General features: G+C 35.7%; 1 protein-coding gene across 13 annotated transcripts in view; it reads left to right on the plus strand.

The window, feature by feature from the left end:
- Positions 1–13,575, plus strand: part of ATRNL1 (attractin like 1) — an 839,028-nt gene that overhangs the window by 194,999 nt on the left and 630,454 nt on the right. For all 13 annotated transcript variants that reach the window (XR_013525132.1, XR_013525133.1, XR_013525131.1 and 10 more), the window contains exon 14: positions 10,093–10,225. Coding sequence is in view for 10 of the 13 variants with exons in the window: in XM_035269198.3 (XP_035125089.1) it covers positions 10,093–10,225 (133 nt within the window). In the remaining 3 variants the exon portion in view is untranslated. The remainder of the gene's footprint in view (positions 1–10,092; positions 10,226–13,575) is intronic.

The following is a 13,575-nucleotide window of genomic DNA, read 5'->3' on the forward strand; positions in this document are numbered from 1 at the left end:
ATAATCTCCATCCTAGCCACCAGGGCCACTTTGTCCATGTACCCATTGGGTGATGACACGAGTGGCTAGGGAAGAAAGCCTATTGGTATCCACAGAAGTGGTCATCTTATCCATGTGATTATTAAAATACTCTTTTGCTGATGTCACCTTTTGGTGAACATTTACACTGCATACAAATATCTTCACTTATTTGCCATTCAGAGAGGTCTGTCCACATCCCTTTTCCACAAATTTTTTTGTCAGCAATTTTTCAATCATGTTCCTTCCAAGTTTCTGGCCATCCAGACAAACCGTTGGCCACAGCCCATGAATCCGTACATAATTGCACATCTGGCCATTTCTTCTTCCAAAAAGAATGAACAATGAGGTACACTGCTTGAAATTTTACCCACTTGGAAGATTTCGTTTCACTACTGTACTTCAGGGAGGTCCCAGGAGGGGGCAGCAGTGTTTCAGCCGTCCACTTTTGGGTGGTGCCTGCATATCGTGCAGAACCATCTGCAAATGAAACCAGAGTCTTCTCTTCCTCTGTCAGGTGGTCTAGGGAACTTCTAATGAAGCCATAGGTACAGACTGGGAGAGAGAAGGCAGTGTGGCACCAGTGGGGATTATGGGCATTTGCACCTCTTCTTCATGTAACTTAGTTGCACCTTCAGTGCCTGCTTGAGCCTGATCATGTATATCAGGCTTTTATTTGATGATAGACTGCCACTGTGCACACCCAACTTTATGGGTTGGTGGGTCAGATAACACCCAGTTCATGATGGGCTGAAATCTCATGATAATTTGGTGGCCCATGGTTAAACACTCAGTTTCTACTAAGGCCCAGCAGCAGACTAAGAGCTGTTTCTGAAAAAGTAGAGTAGTTATTGGCAGAGGTTGGTGATGTTTTGCTATGTCATCCTAAGGGTCTGCACTATGATTTGGGCCTGCCAAAGGCTCCAAATAGCATCCTGTCTGCCGCTGATATTTCAAGCACCATTGCGTCTGCAGGATCATGTAGTCCAAGTGGCAGAGTAGCTGGGATAGTAGCCTGGACCTGTTGCAGAGCCCTCTTTTATTCTGAGATCTACTTGGAATTAGCAGCTTTTTGGATCACTTGATAAATTGGTCAAAGTAACACAACCCAATGAGGAGTGTGTTACCTTTAAAATCCAAAGAGGCCTATTAGGCATTCTCCTTTTTTTTCTTTTGGTTATAGGAGGGGCCAGAGGCAACAACTTAACATTCACCTTTGAAAGGGAGAGCTTGACATGCCCCATACCACTAGACCCCTAGAAATTGCACTGAGGTAGAAGCCCTGAATTTTAGTTGAATTTATTTCCCAACCTCTGACACACAGTGTCTTATTAATAAGTTTAGAGTAGTTGCTACATCTTGCTCACTAGTTCCAATCTGTGATGTTATCAATATTATGGATCAGTGTAGTATCTTGTGGAATGGAAAGGCAGTTAAATTCCTGAGAACTAAATTATTACAAAGGAGTGGAGAGTTGGTATACTCCTGAGGCAGAACAATGAAGGTGTATTGCTACCACTTCATAAATTGGTCAAAGTAATACAACCCAATTGCCAGCTGAAAACAAACGGCTTCTAGTGGTCTTTACAAACAAGTTTCAAGAAAAAAGCATTTGCCAGATATATAGCTGCTTACCAGTTGCCAGGGAATGTGTTAACTGCCCAAACAATGAAACCACATCTGATAAGGGCAGTTGCAATTGGTGTTACCACTCAGTTAAGCTTATGATAATTCATTTGTATTCTCCAAGATCCATCTGTCTTCTACATAGACTAAATAGGCAAATTTGATGGGAATATGGCAGGAATTAGCACTTCTGCATCCTTTAAGTCCTTGATTGTGGCACTAATCTTTGCAATCCCTTCAGGAATGGAGTACTGCTTTTGGCTTACCATTTTTCTACATAGAGGGTGTACTAGTGCTTCTTCTTGTGTTTCCCTCTATAATTGTCCTCACTCCGCAGGTCAGAGAACCAGTGTGGGATTTTTTTTTTTTTCCAGCTCCTGTGTATGTCTCTTCCAATTATGCATTCTGGAATTGGGAAAATAGCCACAGGATGGGTTTGGGACCCAGTGAGCCCACTGTGAGAGGGACCTGAACTCCACTGATCATCTGGCAGTCATAAGCCTCTAACTGCTGGCCCACCGTGATGTTTTAGGTCTCCTGGAATTTATGTCAGTTCAGAACCAGCATCTAGAACTGATTATTTCACTTTCTCCAGTGCACAGTTACTTTGGTAAAGGCCATAGGTGCCTTTGGGAAAGGCAAGGAGAAAGATGAATAGTATACCTTTTGGTAGTATATTTAGGTCCTTCCTTAAGGGGATCCAGCATCCCCTTCATTCAAGGGCTTATCGCTCTGTAAACTGGCTCAATTCTGGAACTTAGTTGAGGAACTGTGACTCTTTGTATTTATGATTCAGGCTAGAGTTTCTTTACTTACAAGTTTTCTGCTAATACAAATCAATTAGGAATTTCGTAGGATTTCAATGTATTTTAGTTTTAGGAGCAACCTCATGCTCAACTCACCAATGCCATAGATGTAACCAAGTCAGGCTATTCTGATTGCTGCTTTAACTCTGCTGTTCATCATAGTAACCACACCTGCCTTGCCTTTGGTACTGAATGCTGCTACCTGGCCCCTGCCACCCTAGATCCAATTATTCCTGTTGCATTTATGTTTCCCAATACAGTGGCTGCACTTCCTACTGCAAGGCCAGGCATATATAGAAGAGCAATCATGGAGCTCTTCAGAGATGCCAGGGCTCCTCTCACAAATTTATTCATTTAAGTATTAGTGAAAAGTGTGTCTTCTGGACCCTCTCAGTGAGGGTGAGCAGATCTTAAAGGACAAATTCACTCTAACATTCCAATCTCCCTAGGCTATTAAATGTTTTCTATATTAAACCAAGACAGATCCAGCATTTTCAGATCACTCACTATGGGCCACCATTTTGTCAACATTTTAGCCAACAAAACAAACAAGCCCTTTATAACTCTCCAAGCTATAACATTAAATGCATAATTTCTGCTTCGTGAGCTCCTATCAATAAATTTTGCCTGATCCAAGTTTATGTTTCTTCTATCATTTTCCCGCACTTTTACTATCCATTCTCATACATATTTCCTAGATTTCTCTCGTATCAATTAGAAAACTCAAGTAGTTCTTTTGGAGTGTAATGTAATTCCTCAAGGATTACCCTTTGAACCTAACCTTTAGGGATCTTCTGGGTTTTAAGTCTAGTTGTAGATATAGAGCAAAGAGCGGTGGTGAGGGTGGGTTCTGAGGAGAGCCATCATTGTCCTGCATAGCAACTGCCTCTGGGGAAGCCATTACAGTTTCCTCTGGCAGTGTATGGTTGATCCCCTCATATGGAGGTAGAAAGGCCAATACTACTGGTGGTGGGGAGGATGCTATCTCTGGGGCTGGGAAGGTTGTTTTATCTAGAGGTATAAAGGCCACTTCAACTGGGGATGGGGAGACCTCTTCCATTGGCAAAGAAGACCCATTAGAATTTAGGGGGCTCAATTTCACCAGCTTTCTCAGGCTCTTCCCTGAAAGATCTCATTCTTTCCCAGTCACTGCCCTTACTTTAGTAGCAGACATCCTGTGAGAATCAGAGTTCAAGATGTAGTTCAGCCAGTGGCAATATGATATTCTGCATTTGATCTTTAGCAGTCTCAGCCCTGGAGCTGCAGGAGACACAAATCTCCTTCAGGGCACACATACATGCCTCAGGTCGCTCATATGAGCTTGAGCTGGTAATTTGAATCCCTAAGCTCATCTTTCCTTTGACCACTGTGTATAGTGACTTAGGGAGAAATAGCCAATCTCACATTGGTTAGTTTTCCAGAAATGTTTGAAAGTGTCCTATCATATACTAAATCACTCTGTCTCTTTTAAGTGGTTGATTAGGAATATACGATGCCATTATTTTACATATCTGTTACTAGTTCATGCTATGGATTATTAGTGCTGTCTTTCTACTGGAAATAGAGTCATTAGTATCTTTAAATCTAGTCAGATTAGTGAACCAGTTCCAGAAACCCCAGTAATTCTGTTCCACTAGAACCATTCTGGCTACCAAAATGTAATCTATCTATCTATCTATCTATCTACCTATCTATCTATCTATCTACCTACCTACCTACCTACCTACCTACCTTTCATCTATCCATCCATCATGAGATTTATTAAAAGGAATTAGCTCACACAGTTAAGGAAGCTACAAAGTCTCTTGATCTGTTGCTTGCAAACGGGAGACCTAGGAAAGACAGTGGTGTAAATTTTAGTCCAAGTCCAAAGGCCTGAAAACCAGAAGCATCCACGATGTTAAGCCATGTTCAAGGTCAGAAGACTGATGTCTCAGGCAGAAGAGAACATTTTTCTTTCCTTTACCTTTTTGTTTTGTTCAGGCCCTCAAGGGATGTGTGGGTAGGGCATTTGACTTAATTTAGTTGATTAACTCAAATGCTAATCTCATTTAGAAATAGTCTTACATGCCGACTCAGAAATAATGTATATCCAAATATGTGTGTCCTGTGTCCTGGTCAAGTTGATATGTTAAGTTAACCACAGGACTAAAATGGAGAATGTTATTAGTTAAAAATTGCTGTTTTCAACTCAGATTTTAAGCTTTGTTGGATAACCCTGAGTTAATTTGTTTTTAGATATTGTCTTTAATTCTTTAAGGCTGTTATAATAAAATACCACAAATTAGGTGGCTTATAAACAACAGAAATTTATTTCTCACCATTTTGGAGGCTGGGAAGTCCAAGATCTAGGTGCTAGTAGATTTGTGTCTGGTGATGGCCTACTTTCCGGTTCAGGGAAGATGTCTTTTCACTGCTTCCTCACCTGGTAGAAGGGAGCTCTTGTGTCTTTAACCCTTTACAGTGGTGTTAATCCCACATATGAGGACTCCACCATTATGACTAAATCACCTTCCAAAAGTTGCATGTCCTAATAACATCACATTCTGATTGGGTTTCAAAATACGAATTTTGGAGGAGGCAAACATTCAGTCCACGACAGACATTTACATGTGAAAATACAACATAACTGAGTGTAAACAAATGTATCTTAAAAATTGTATTATGTAAATTGCTATCAAGCATTTATAAAGTGGCGTTTTGCTTTATATTTTATTTTTGATGATGATGTGTTAACACGGAAAGCGGCCGGGTACGGTGGCTCATGCCTGTAATCCCAGCACTTTGGGAGGTTGAGGAGGGTGGATCATGAGGCCAAGAGATTGAGACCATCCTGGCCCACATGGTGAAACCCCGTCTCTTCTAAAAAATACAAAACTTAGCTGGGCATGGTGGCATGCACTTGTAGTCCCAGCTACTCAGGAGGCTGAGGCAGGAGAATTGCTTAAACTCAGGAGGCGGAGATTGCAGCAAGCCAAGATTGCGCCTCTGCGCTCCAGCCAGATGCCTGGTGACAAAGCAAGATTCTGTCTCAAAAAAAAAAAACAAACCAAGGAAAACATTGGGTGAGATAGTGCAAGAGAGCAGATGGTAATTTAGAGTTTGATGTAATGTGTCCTTTACACAGTTTTATCAGAATGTCTGGTGATTAAGCTAAATCAAATGTTAATGGATGTAGAGAGGTCCTTGGGATTTCAGTCTAGATTATGTGCATTGATATCCGATTTCATTAGTTAACCATATTTACTGCAGGTTGCATATTTTGTGCTCTAACAGGTCAAATAACGGGCTTTATTCTCACATATTTTCACTTAAAATTTACATTTTAGTATATTAAAGATCAGTAGAGCAGTGGTTACTACTCATTGTTTACTAATGTGTGCCTGATTCTTTAGGCCAAAAATGCCAGTTACGTTTCAGAACAATAGCTTTCTCCTACCATTGATTAACTTGGGCTCTATGTGTAGTTGAAATATAATTTCATTTTTTGTACTTATTCAGTATCAATGAACACATTTTTCTTAATGAAGAGCAGTAATTTGGATGGACACTCTGTTTCCATTGTTATTCTAAAGATTGACATAAAACTATTATTCTTTATCTTATTCCAACATGTTTAGCCATTGTCATGTAATTTTTATATGTTATTTTATTTATCTGATAATTCAATTAAATTTACATATAATTCAATTAAATTTAATTATTTTTAGTTAGCTATCAAATGTTTGGAACTATACTGTAATGATTACATAGAATAATGCTAATATTTATATACTATATGAAAACAAAAATTTATGGATCAGAAAAAACAAAGTTTATGTTTCTAATGAAAATGTAGTGGTTGAAAAGATTTGAAATTTACAAAAATGTATCTTCTATAATTTTTTAGGATGAATAAAGATAAAAATTATATCTGGGTACTTTTTATCTGTTACCTTACAGTAAATATAGTATGCTGTAATAGAAATTAACACCTTTGGAATGGAGGTGATGGCAATGTATTTTATGAAGGAAGTACCTCATAAATAAATACTTTATGAGGGACATTTAAAGTCTCTAAGTGGTTAAAAATTGCTTCAATAAATTTTATCTGTAGAATAGTTATAACTTAATTTTAACTCTTAACTTTATTGAGTGAAAACAAATATTTAGCTCCTTACATGAGAATTTCTGTGGTGTTTATACCCATAATCAAAACAAAACAAAAAGATTGAGATGGGGCTTAATATTTAGCATTAAGTATTTTGTATTTTTTTCTCATAAAGTAGAGACACAGGAAAATTTGAGCCAAAAATTTTAATATCTAATTTTCATGAGGTAGTTTTTATCATAGGTATTGGTAATATGTGAAGTATCTGAAGCTGGGTACATGTAAGGAACCACCATCCAAGTTTTGTTTTTTTTTCTTTCTTGGCAATTAACTTTTAATCTCTCAATGCCAGAATTAGTTGAAATATTAACATATGTAGTAGATTTTGAGAAATATATAACTTTTGTAGATTCTTTGAAGCCTCAATGAAGGAAATGTTACAGATATATACAGAAGAAATCTCAATTAACCAAAACCATTATTTAGTATCTGTGGAAGTAAAATTAGTTTGAGTTATTGACAGTTATTTATCTTTTTATATTGTATTGGATTTTAATAAAGCATCTCTTTATCTTTTACTACTTTTTATTTCTGCTTCATTCCCAAGGGTTTGCATGATACTTTAATTAAGACTAGAACCATTTCATATCATCATTAATGGAAACGACTTTGTGCATGATTTTATTTTTGAATTGGAAGGCTGTTTTTTAATTCACTGGAAAAAGTTTTTATTAGATGGTGCCTGTTTCAAATTATGTAATTTGCACACTTTATTTTTTAATAAATACTCATTCCAATTTCAAGAACAATAGTTTAACTTGTTGCAAGAAAACCTTAAGGCAAAATAAATTTAGCAGAGCTTATGTGAAAAAAGACTGATTCATGAATTGAGCAGCACTCTGAACCAAGAGGTTCAGACACTTCCGGCTATCAGTGTGGGCAGGAAGTATTTCTAGACAGAAAAAGGAAGTGACATTTAGGAACAACTTGACTGGCTACAGCTTACTATTTGCCCTATTGGGGCATGGTGTGATGAGGCATTTACCTTTTATGGAAATAGTCTGATCAGTTGGCAACATGTGATTGGTTGAGGCTCAGCTGCTGTGATTAGCTGAGACTAAGCTATCTGTTATAAGTAGACACTAATAAATTAGGCTGCAGTTTGTTTGCATACTAAATTAGACCAAATTTAATTTAATTTAATCTAATCTCCCCTTTTGGCCAGCTGTCAGTTTTGAGAAATTGACCAAAAACCTTAGGCACTAATACTACTTTCTGTCACCATCATAACGGACTTATTTGGTCTCAATATGAAATTCACAATTCACAATGTCAAGTCAGTTGGATGATTTTTTTTGTATTCTCTTTGTGTTTTTATTATTTTAACTGTAGCAAGACCATCCAATATATAACAGATGGCTTCATATGAGCATTTAGGACTCTTGAAAGGATATGGCATACTATGTAGACTGTTATAATGACAATCAGGAGGGTAATATTAAGAGACTGAAGTATACTTCTTAATAGGAGCTCCTGTGAATGAAACTGATCCAAAACGAACATATCAACAACAAACCAAAAGAGGAATCTACTAGTTTTAATCAATTATCTTGTTTGTTGATTTCTTAAAACTGAATTTCTATCATGTCAGACATAATTTATCCAAGGGCATTAGGAGGTGTTATCTATTGCACACACTCCTCCCTTTTCAGTCAACGGATAGGCTAAAGCAATCATGTTATCTGAAACAACTTTAGCAAGAGAATTTAAAGATGTGTGATGGGCAGCTATAGCCTATTTGTGCTATAGTAGCTAATGTTTGAGACAGATTTCTAATCGTAGTCTCATTTACATTTATGCGAAGCCAAAGAAGAAGCATTATACCAAAAGATGCCTGTTTAGGGATACTTACACTTACTGGGAAACTCCTCTTTATTCTATAGTGTAAATTGAGAGGTTTAGACTAATGTTCAATTTCCAGTTGGTTATTGGATATAATCATGACAATTCTAACAGTATTACTGTTGAAATCCCCAATCTACATTTTCCACTTATTGAGACATGGAGTTGCTTACTTATATGGTTGGTTGTTAAATCCTATACAGATAAACATATACCCTGGAGAGGCATGACAGACAGTTCCTTGCCTTGTGTGTTAGAGGCCACAATAAAGAAGCACTAGTAATAGTTCTCCAAGGCTCCATTATGAAATCATTGGATGGTTGAAAGATCTTGATAATTAAAAGGACTAGGGTGATAGATTTCTCTACAAACTGTTGAATTATCTTTCTTTTGGTTATCTTATTCAATTTCTGGCAACATGTAACTGCAAATCCCTTATTATAGGTTTTGACTACTGTTAGATTTAAACAAAGAACCTCAATATGTGAATCTAAAAGCCTAACCCTATACAAAGGACCAGATACTGCTCTTAGAACATCAGAGAAATTTATTTGAAGGTGAACCAGAGAATCTCTAAGATCATTTATGGATTTAGGTTTAACATAACATATCCAACATTCAGTTACATTCCCTGCAAAAGCTATTGATCCTGAAATCATCATAAGCATGTTATATTCCTGGGTATAAACAAAAAATAAACACAGAAAAGAGGAAAATGGTCCAGTTTCATGGTGACTAAGGAAAGAAGTCTTGATCTGTCATCTTGAGAAAGCTGTTCCTGTCTAGGATGTCATCTGTAAAGAGAAAGGTCCCTGGTCAATTTTGCCTTGAAGTTTCCAGTGGGTATACTGTCCCCAGGCTGGAAGGGTCTTCTTAAATTGAGAAATATGGATACAAGGCTCAGGCTCAATGCCCTGAAGTTTTGCTGTAGAGAACTTCATTTAGTCTTTTCCAGCTGAGTTCAAGGGCTGTCTTTCTCTGGTGTCTCTTTGGAAAATACCCAATCTTCAGGTTGTAGACCATGAAAGGTCTGGTTGTAATCCACTTGTGGGGTCTTCTTTTATCTGGTGAAAATATAGTTCAGCAAAAAGCATTAAAGCCTTGCAATATCAAGTCAGGTTACAGTTTATAAAAGCAGGAGATACATGAAGTTCTATTATTAGGAGCATGGGCTTTCCAGTAACCATTTTATAAGGGGTCAATGTATGTTTTCCAGTGGGAGTAGATATGATTGCCATTTTAATTCATAATGCATTTGAACGAGGCAGTGTAGTTAGCTTTGCCTAATGCCATTGTATTTATAATACCTTATTTGAATATTTTGCAATTTGTCCATTGAAACATGTCTCTATTGCTGTGATTGGCTGAGACTCAACTATCTGTTACAAGAATATGCTTCTAAGTTAGGTTGCAGTTTGTTTACATCCTAAATTAGGTTGTAGTTCACCACTTACAGATACACGGTTACTCCAAATTTAATTTAAATTAATAAACTAATGAGATAAATAAGATCGAGTCTGATTCAGTATTATTGTATTTGGAGTTAGAAATGTTTATTTTAAAGTTCACCAGAGGATTTAAATATACATTGAAGTTTAAGAATCATTACTGTACAAAGGTGAAAAATAACATGCTCTTTTAATTTTCTAGTCTGTCAAGAACTACACCAAATGTCACGTGAGAAATGAGCAGATTTGTAACAAACTTACTAGCTGTAAAAGTTGTTCACTAAACTTGAATTGCCAGTGGGATCAGAGACAGCAAGAATGCCAGGCTTTACCAGGTAAAGATTTCAAAATTTAGTTAATTAGTTTATGGTTTACAGATAAATACTGACATAGAAAAGTACATTTGGTAAGAACTCTACATTTTCTAAAATTAAAGCCATAACAAATATCAACCTATAATATTGTAATACTAATAGCACTGTTTCTACAAGAAAGGTTTTTTGATTACATACTTGCTTCCAATTATTTTAAGGTGTTCATGTGTTTACTATTGAATTGATCAGATATCTTTTCATTGAAAAAAATCTTAAAAATGTAGAAAATAGTAAGCACTCAGATGTAATATTCAGTTTTAACAAATATTAACATTTTTTCATACTTTAAGTGCCCTTTATTTTTCAAACTCAGTGAATATTTTAATTATAAATTATAACATTTATAATAAATATTTTAGGGTAATAATATATATATGTTATATATTATGTATTTTGTCTCTGTATCCAGGGTTTTAAATATTATACATAATATATTAAAAATAAAATATATACATATATTATTTATACAATATATATGTATTAACTATGTATCTAGTTATTTTAATGATAGAAATATATAATTTATATATTTAATACATTTAAACCATAAATTTATATATCATATTATCATAATATGTAATATTTAATGTACTATAATAAATTATATTTTTATATAATATATATTTTCCTGTATAATAGACTTTCATAATAAATATTATCTGCTTTTATAAGAATCTGAGTTTCACAAACTAGAGCAAAGCTCATTTTTGAGTTATTTCATTTTTTTGGCAGTTAACATACCTAGTGAACGCTAAATACTTTTCCTTTGAAATATAAAAGATAAAATTAGAAAATTAAAAGGTAATACAGGCATTTAGCCAGTTCTGCTTGTTATATAGATAAACTGAGATCCGTGCTGGTTAAGTGATATGCTCAAAATTATGTGGCTTGTAAATGAAAGAGTTATACCTATTAACTAGATATTTTATTTCTGTTTAGTATTTTACCTCTCTGTATCCTAGGGCTTTTATTTATTTTTTCTTTTAAGAAAAATTTCTGAGTGTACGTAATTCTAAAATGTATTGGAAAATTCCATCACGTAATTTATGTCTGAAAGGGAATCTTCCTTACAAGTTCATGTAATAAAATTAAAATTATATTATTCTGCCTTTAAAAATACCATTGAGGCTGGACACTGTGGCTCATGCCTGTAATTCCAGCACTTTGGGAGGCCGAGGTGGGTGGATCACTTGAGGTCAGGAGTTCAAGACCAGGCTTGCCATTATGGTAAAATCCCATCTCTCCTAAAAATATAAAAATTAGCTGGGCATGGTGGTGGGCACCTGTTATCCCAGCTACTCAGGAGGCTGGGGCAGGAGAATTGCTTGAACCCCAGAGGTGGAAGTTGCAGAGAGCTGAGATGGCGCCACTGCACTCCAGCCTGGGTGACAGAGCAAGACTCTATCTCAAAAACAAAACAAACAAGAAAACAAACACACCACTGAGGCATCGGAATGTCATTCAGATTTTCAGTTTTGTTTACATACTGACTTTTAACGTCTTTAAACAGTGAGATGTGCATGTGTGCTCATTTTGAGAAAGATAATGTTAATCATGCAGTAAGCAGGATTTAAGAAGTAACTGTAAGATGATACTAAGAAGTTGAAAGTGGTATTGATCTCTAAGATGCAACTATAAAATGATCCCAGCACTTTGGAAGGCTGAGGCGGGTGGATCACAAGGTTAGGAGTTCAAGATCAGCCTGGCCAATATGGGGAGACCCCCATCTCTACTGAAAACAAAAATAAGCCAGGTGTGGTGGCCGGTGCCTGTACTCCCTGCTACTCAGGAGGCTGAGGCAGAAAAATATTTGAACCTGGGAGTTGAAGGTTGCAGTGAGCTGAGATCTCGCCACTGCACTACAGCCTGGGTGACAGAGCAAGCCTGATAGAGAGAGACTGACAGAGAGAGACTCTGTCTAAAAAAAGAAAAAGAAAATGTAGATCAATGAAAATATTTACAAAGTTTCCTTAAAATGACAAGGTTAATCTTGGAACAAAACAAGATTTGACTGAAGGAATATATATATTTAAAGGAATATTACTTTGATATGAATGGAAATTAGTTGCCAGTGGAAATTTGGAAAAATGACAGTAAAGTTGCTTGTGTTATTACCCTTCTACTCATTCCCTAGGGAAAAATAAAAACAAAAAAAAACATTGCTTTGTTATAAAGGCTCCACCTGGCCAGCCTATTTTTTTGGAGATATAATGAAATATAGTATATCCTAGTTCCCTTTTCTTCATTCATATTTACTAAGCAGCCAACTGGCTATATATTGTTTGATTTCCGTTCAGTTTGTCTCAAAGAAGTGAATGTTCTAAATAGAGGGTCCAGTCTGTAGAGCAGTTGTACAATTCCATGACAATTGATGTATTGCATTTTTTTACATTGATCTCATATGAGCTTGGCAATTTGAATTTATCTCACTAAATTCATTATAAATTAATTGCTTTCCATTAAAGTCCACTGCTAAGTCGCTGCTCAATACTACAAAAGCCTGAAGTATAAAAGTATTTGGTTGGGTAGTATAATTTAGTTTAGCCACAAAGGCCCATGCATTTGTTTTTGTTTGTATGATTTGTCAATGAACTATTTTTGTTCTTACTAAAAATATATGAGGAGACGGGCAATAGTAATCTAAATTCTTCCTTGATTCAGTAAGGTGAGAACAAAACATAATTTAAGAAAACTTTGCACTTTTTAAGTAAGGAGAAGTTTTTTGGTATTTTGTATTTAAAATGACTGGGAAAACTGAAACACATATAGCCTCAAACTGAAAACCAGGACATCCTACACAGTCTTATTAAACAATAATTATAGTTTATTGAGGGATTACTGTGTTGGTAACTAGTGCACACTACAGTTTAACTTTATTAATGTATTTATTATATAAACCTGTGTTTTGGAAAATAGTGTTTCAAGTTCAATTTGGATTCTATAGATAAACCACTATTACTGAATAGTATGTTTACTCTTTAGTAAGACATGAATAATTGTGTAAAAATAAATATTAGAAAGGAAACATTATAGCTCCTTTACTAATCATAAATGAAATGAGACTTCTCTACTCATTCTCATGAAAGAATCAAAGAACCCAACTTATACCACAATAATATACCTGAGCTATGGAAATTAGATTTAGAGGTCAGTTAGCTTCACTTATAAGAGTAACTTTGAAACTGCTGTTATAAGCTTTTTGTTTTTTGTTTTATTAAAGTGATCTTGTCTTATGTAAGCTAGACCTTGGGTATAAATATAGTAATGATTTTACTTATGGAAATACCATAAAATACAGAAAACCTAGCAGT

Source organism: Callithrix jacchus, chromosome 12, assembly GCF_049354715.1.
Source record: "Callithrix jacchus isolate 240 chromosome 12, calJac240_pri, whole genome shotgun sequence".
NCBI classification, from domain to species: domain Eukaryota; kingdom Metazoa; phylum Chordata; class Mammalia; order Primates; family Cebidae; genus Callithrix; species Callithrix jacchus.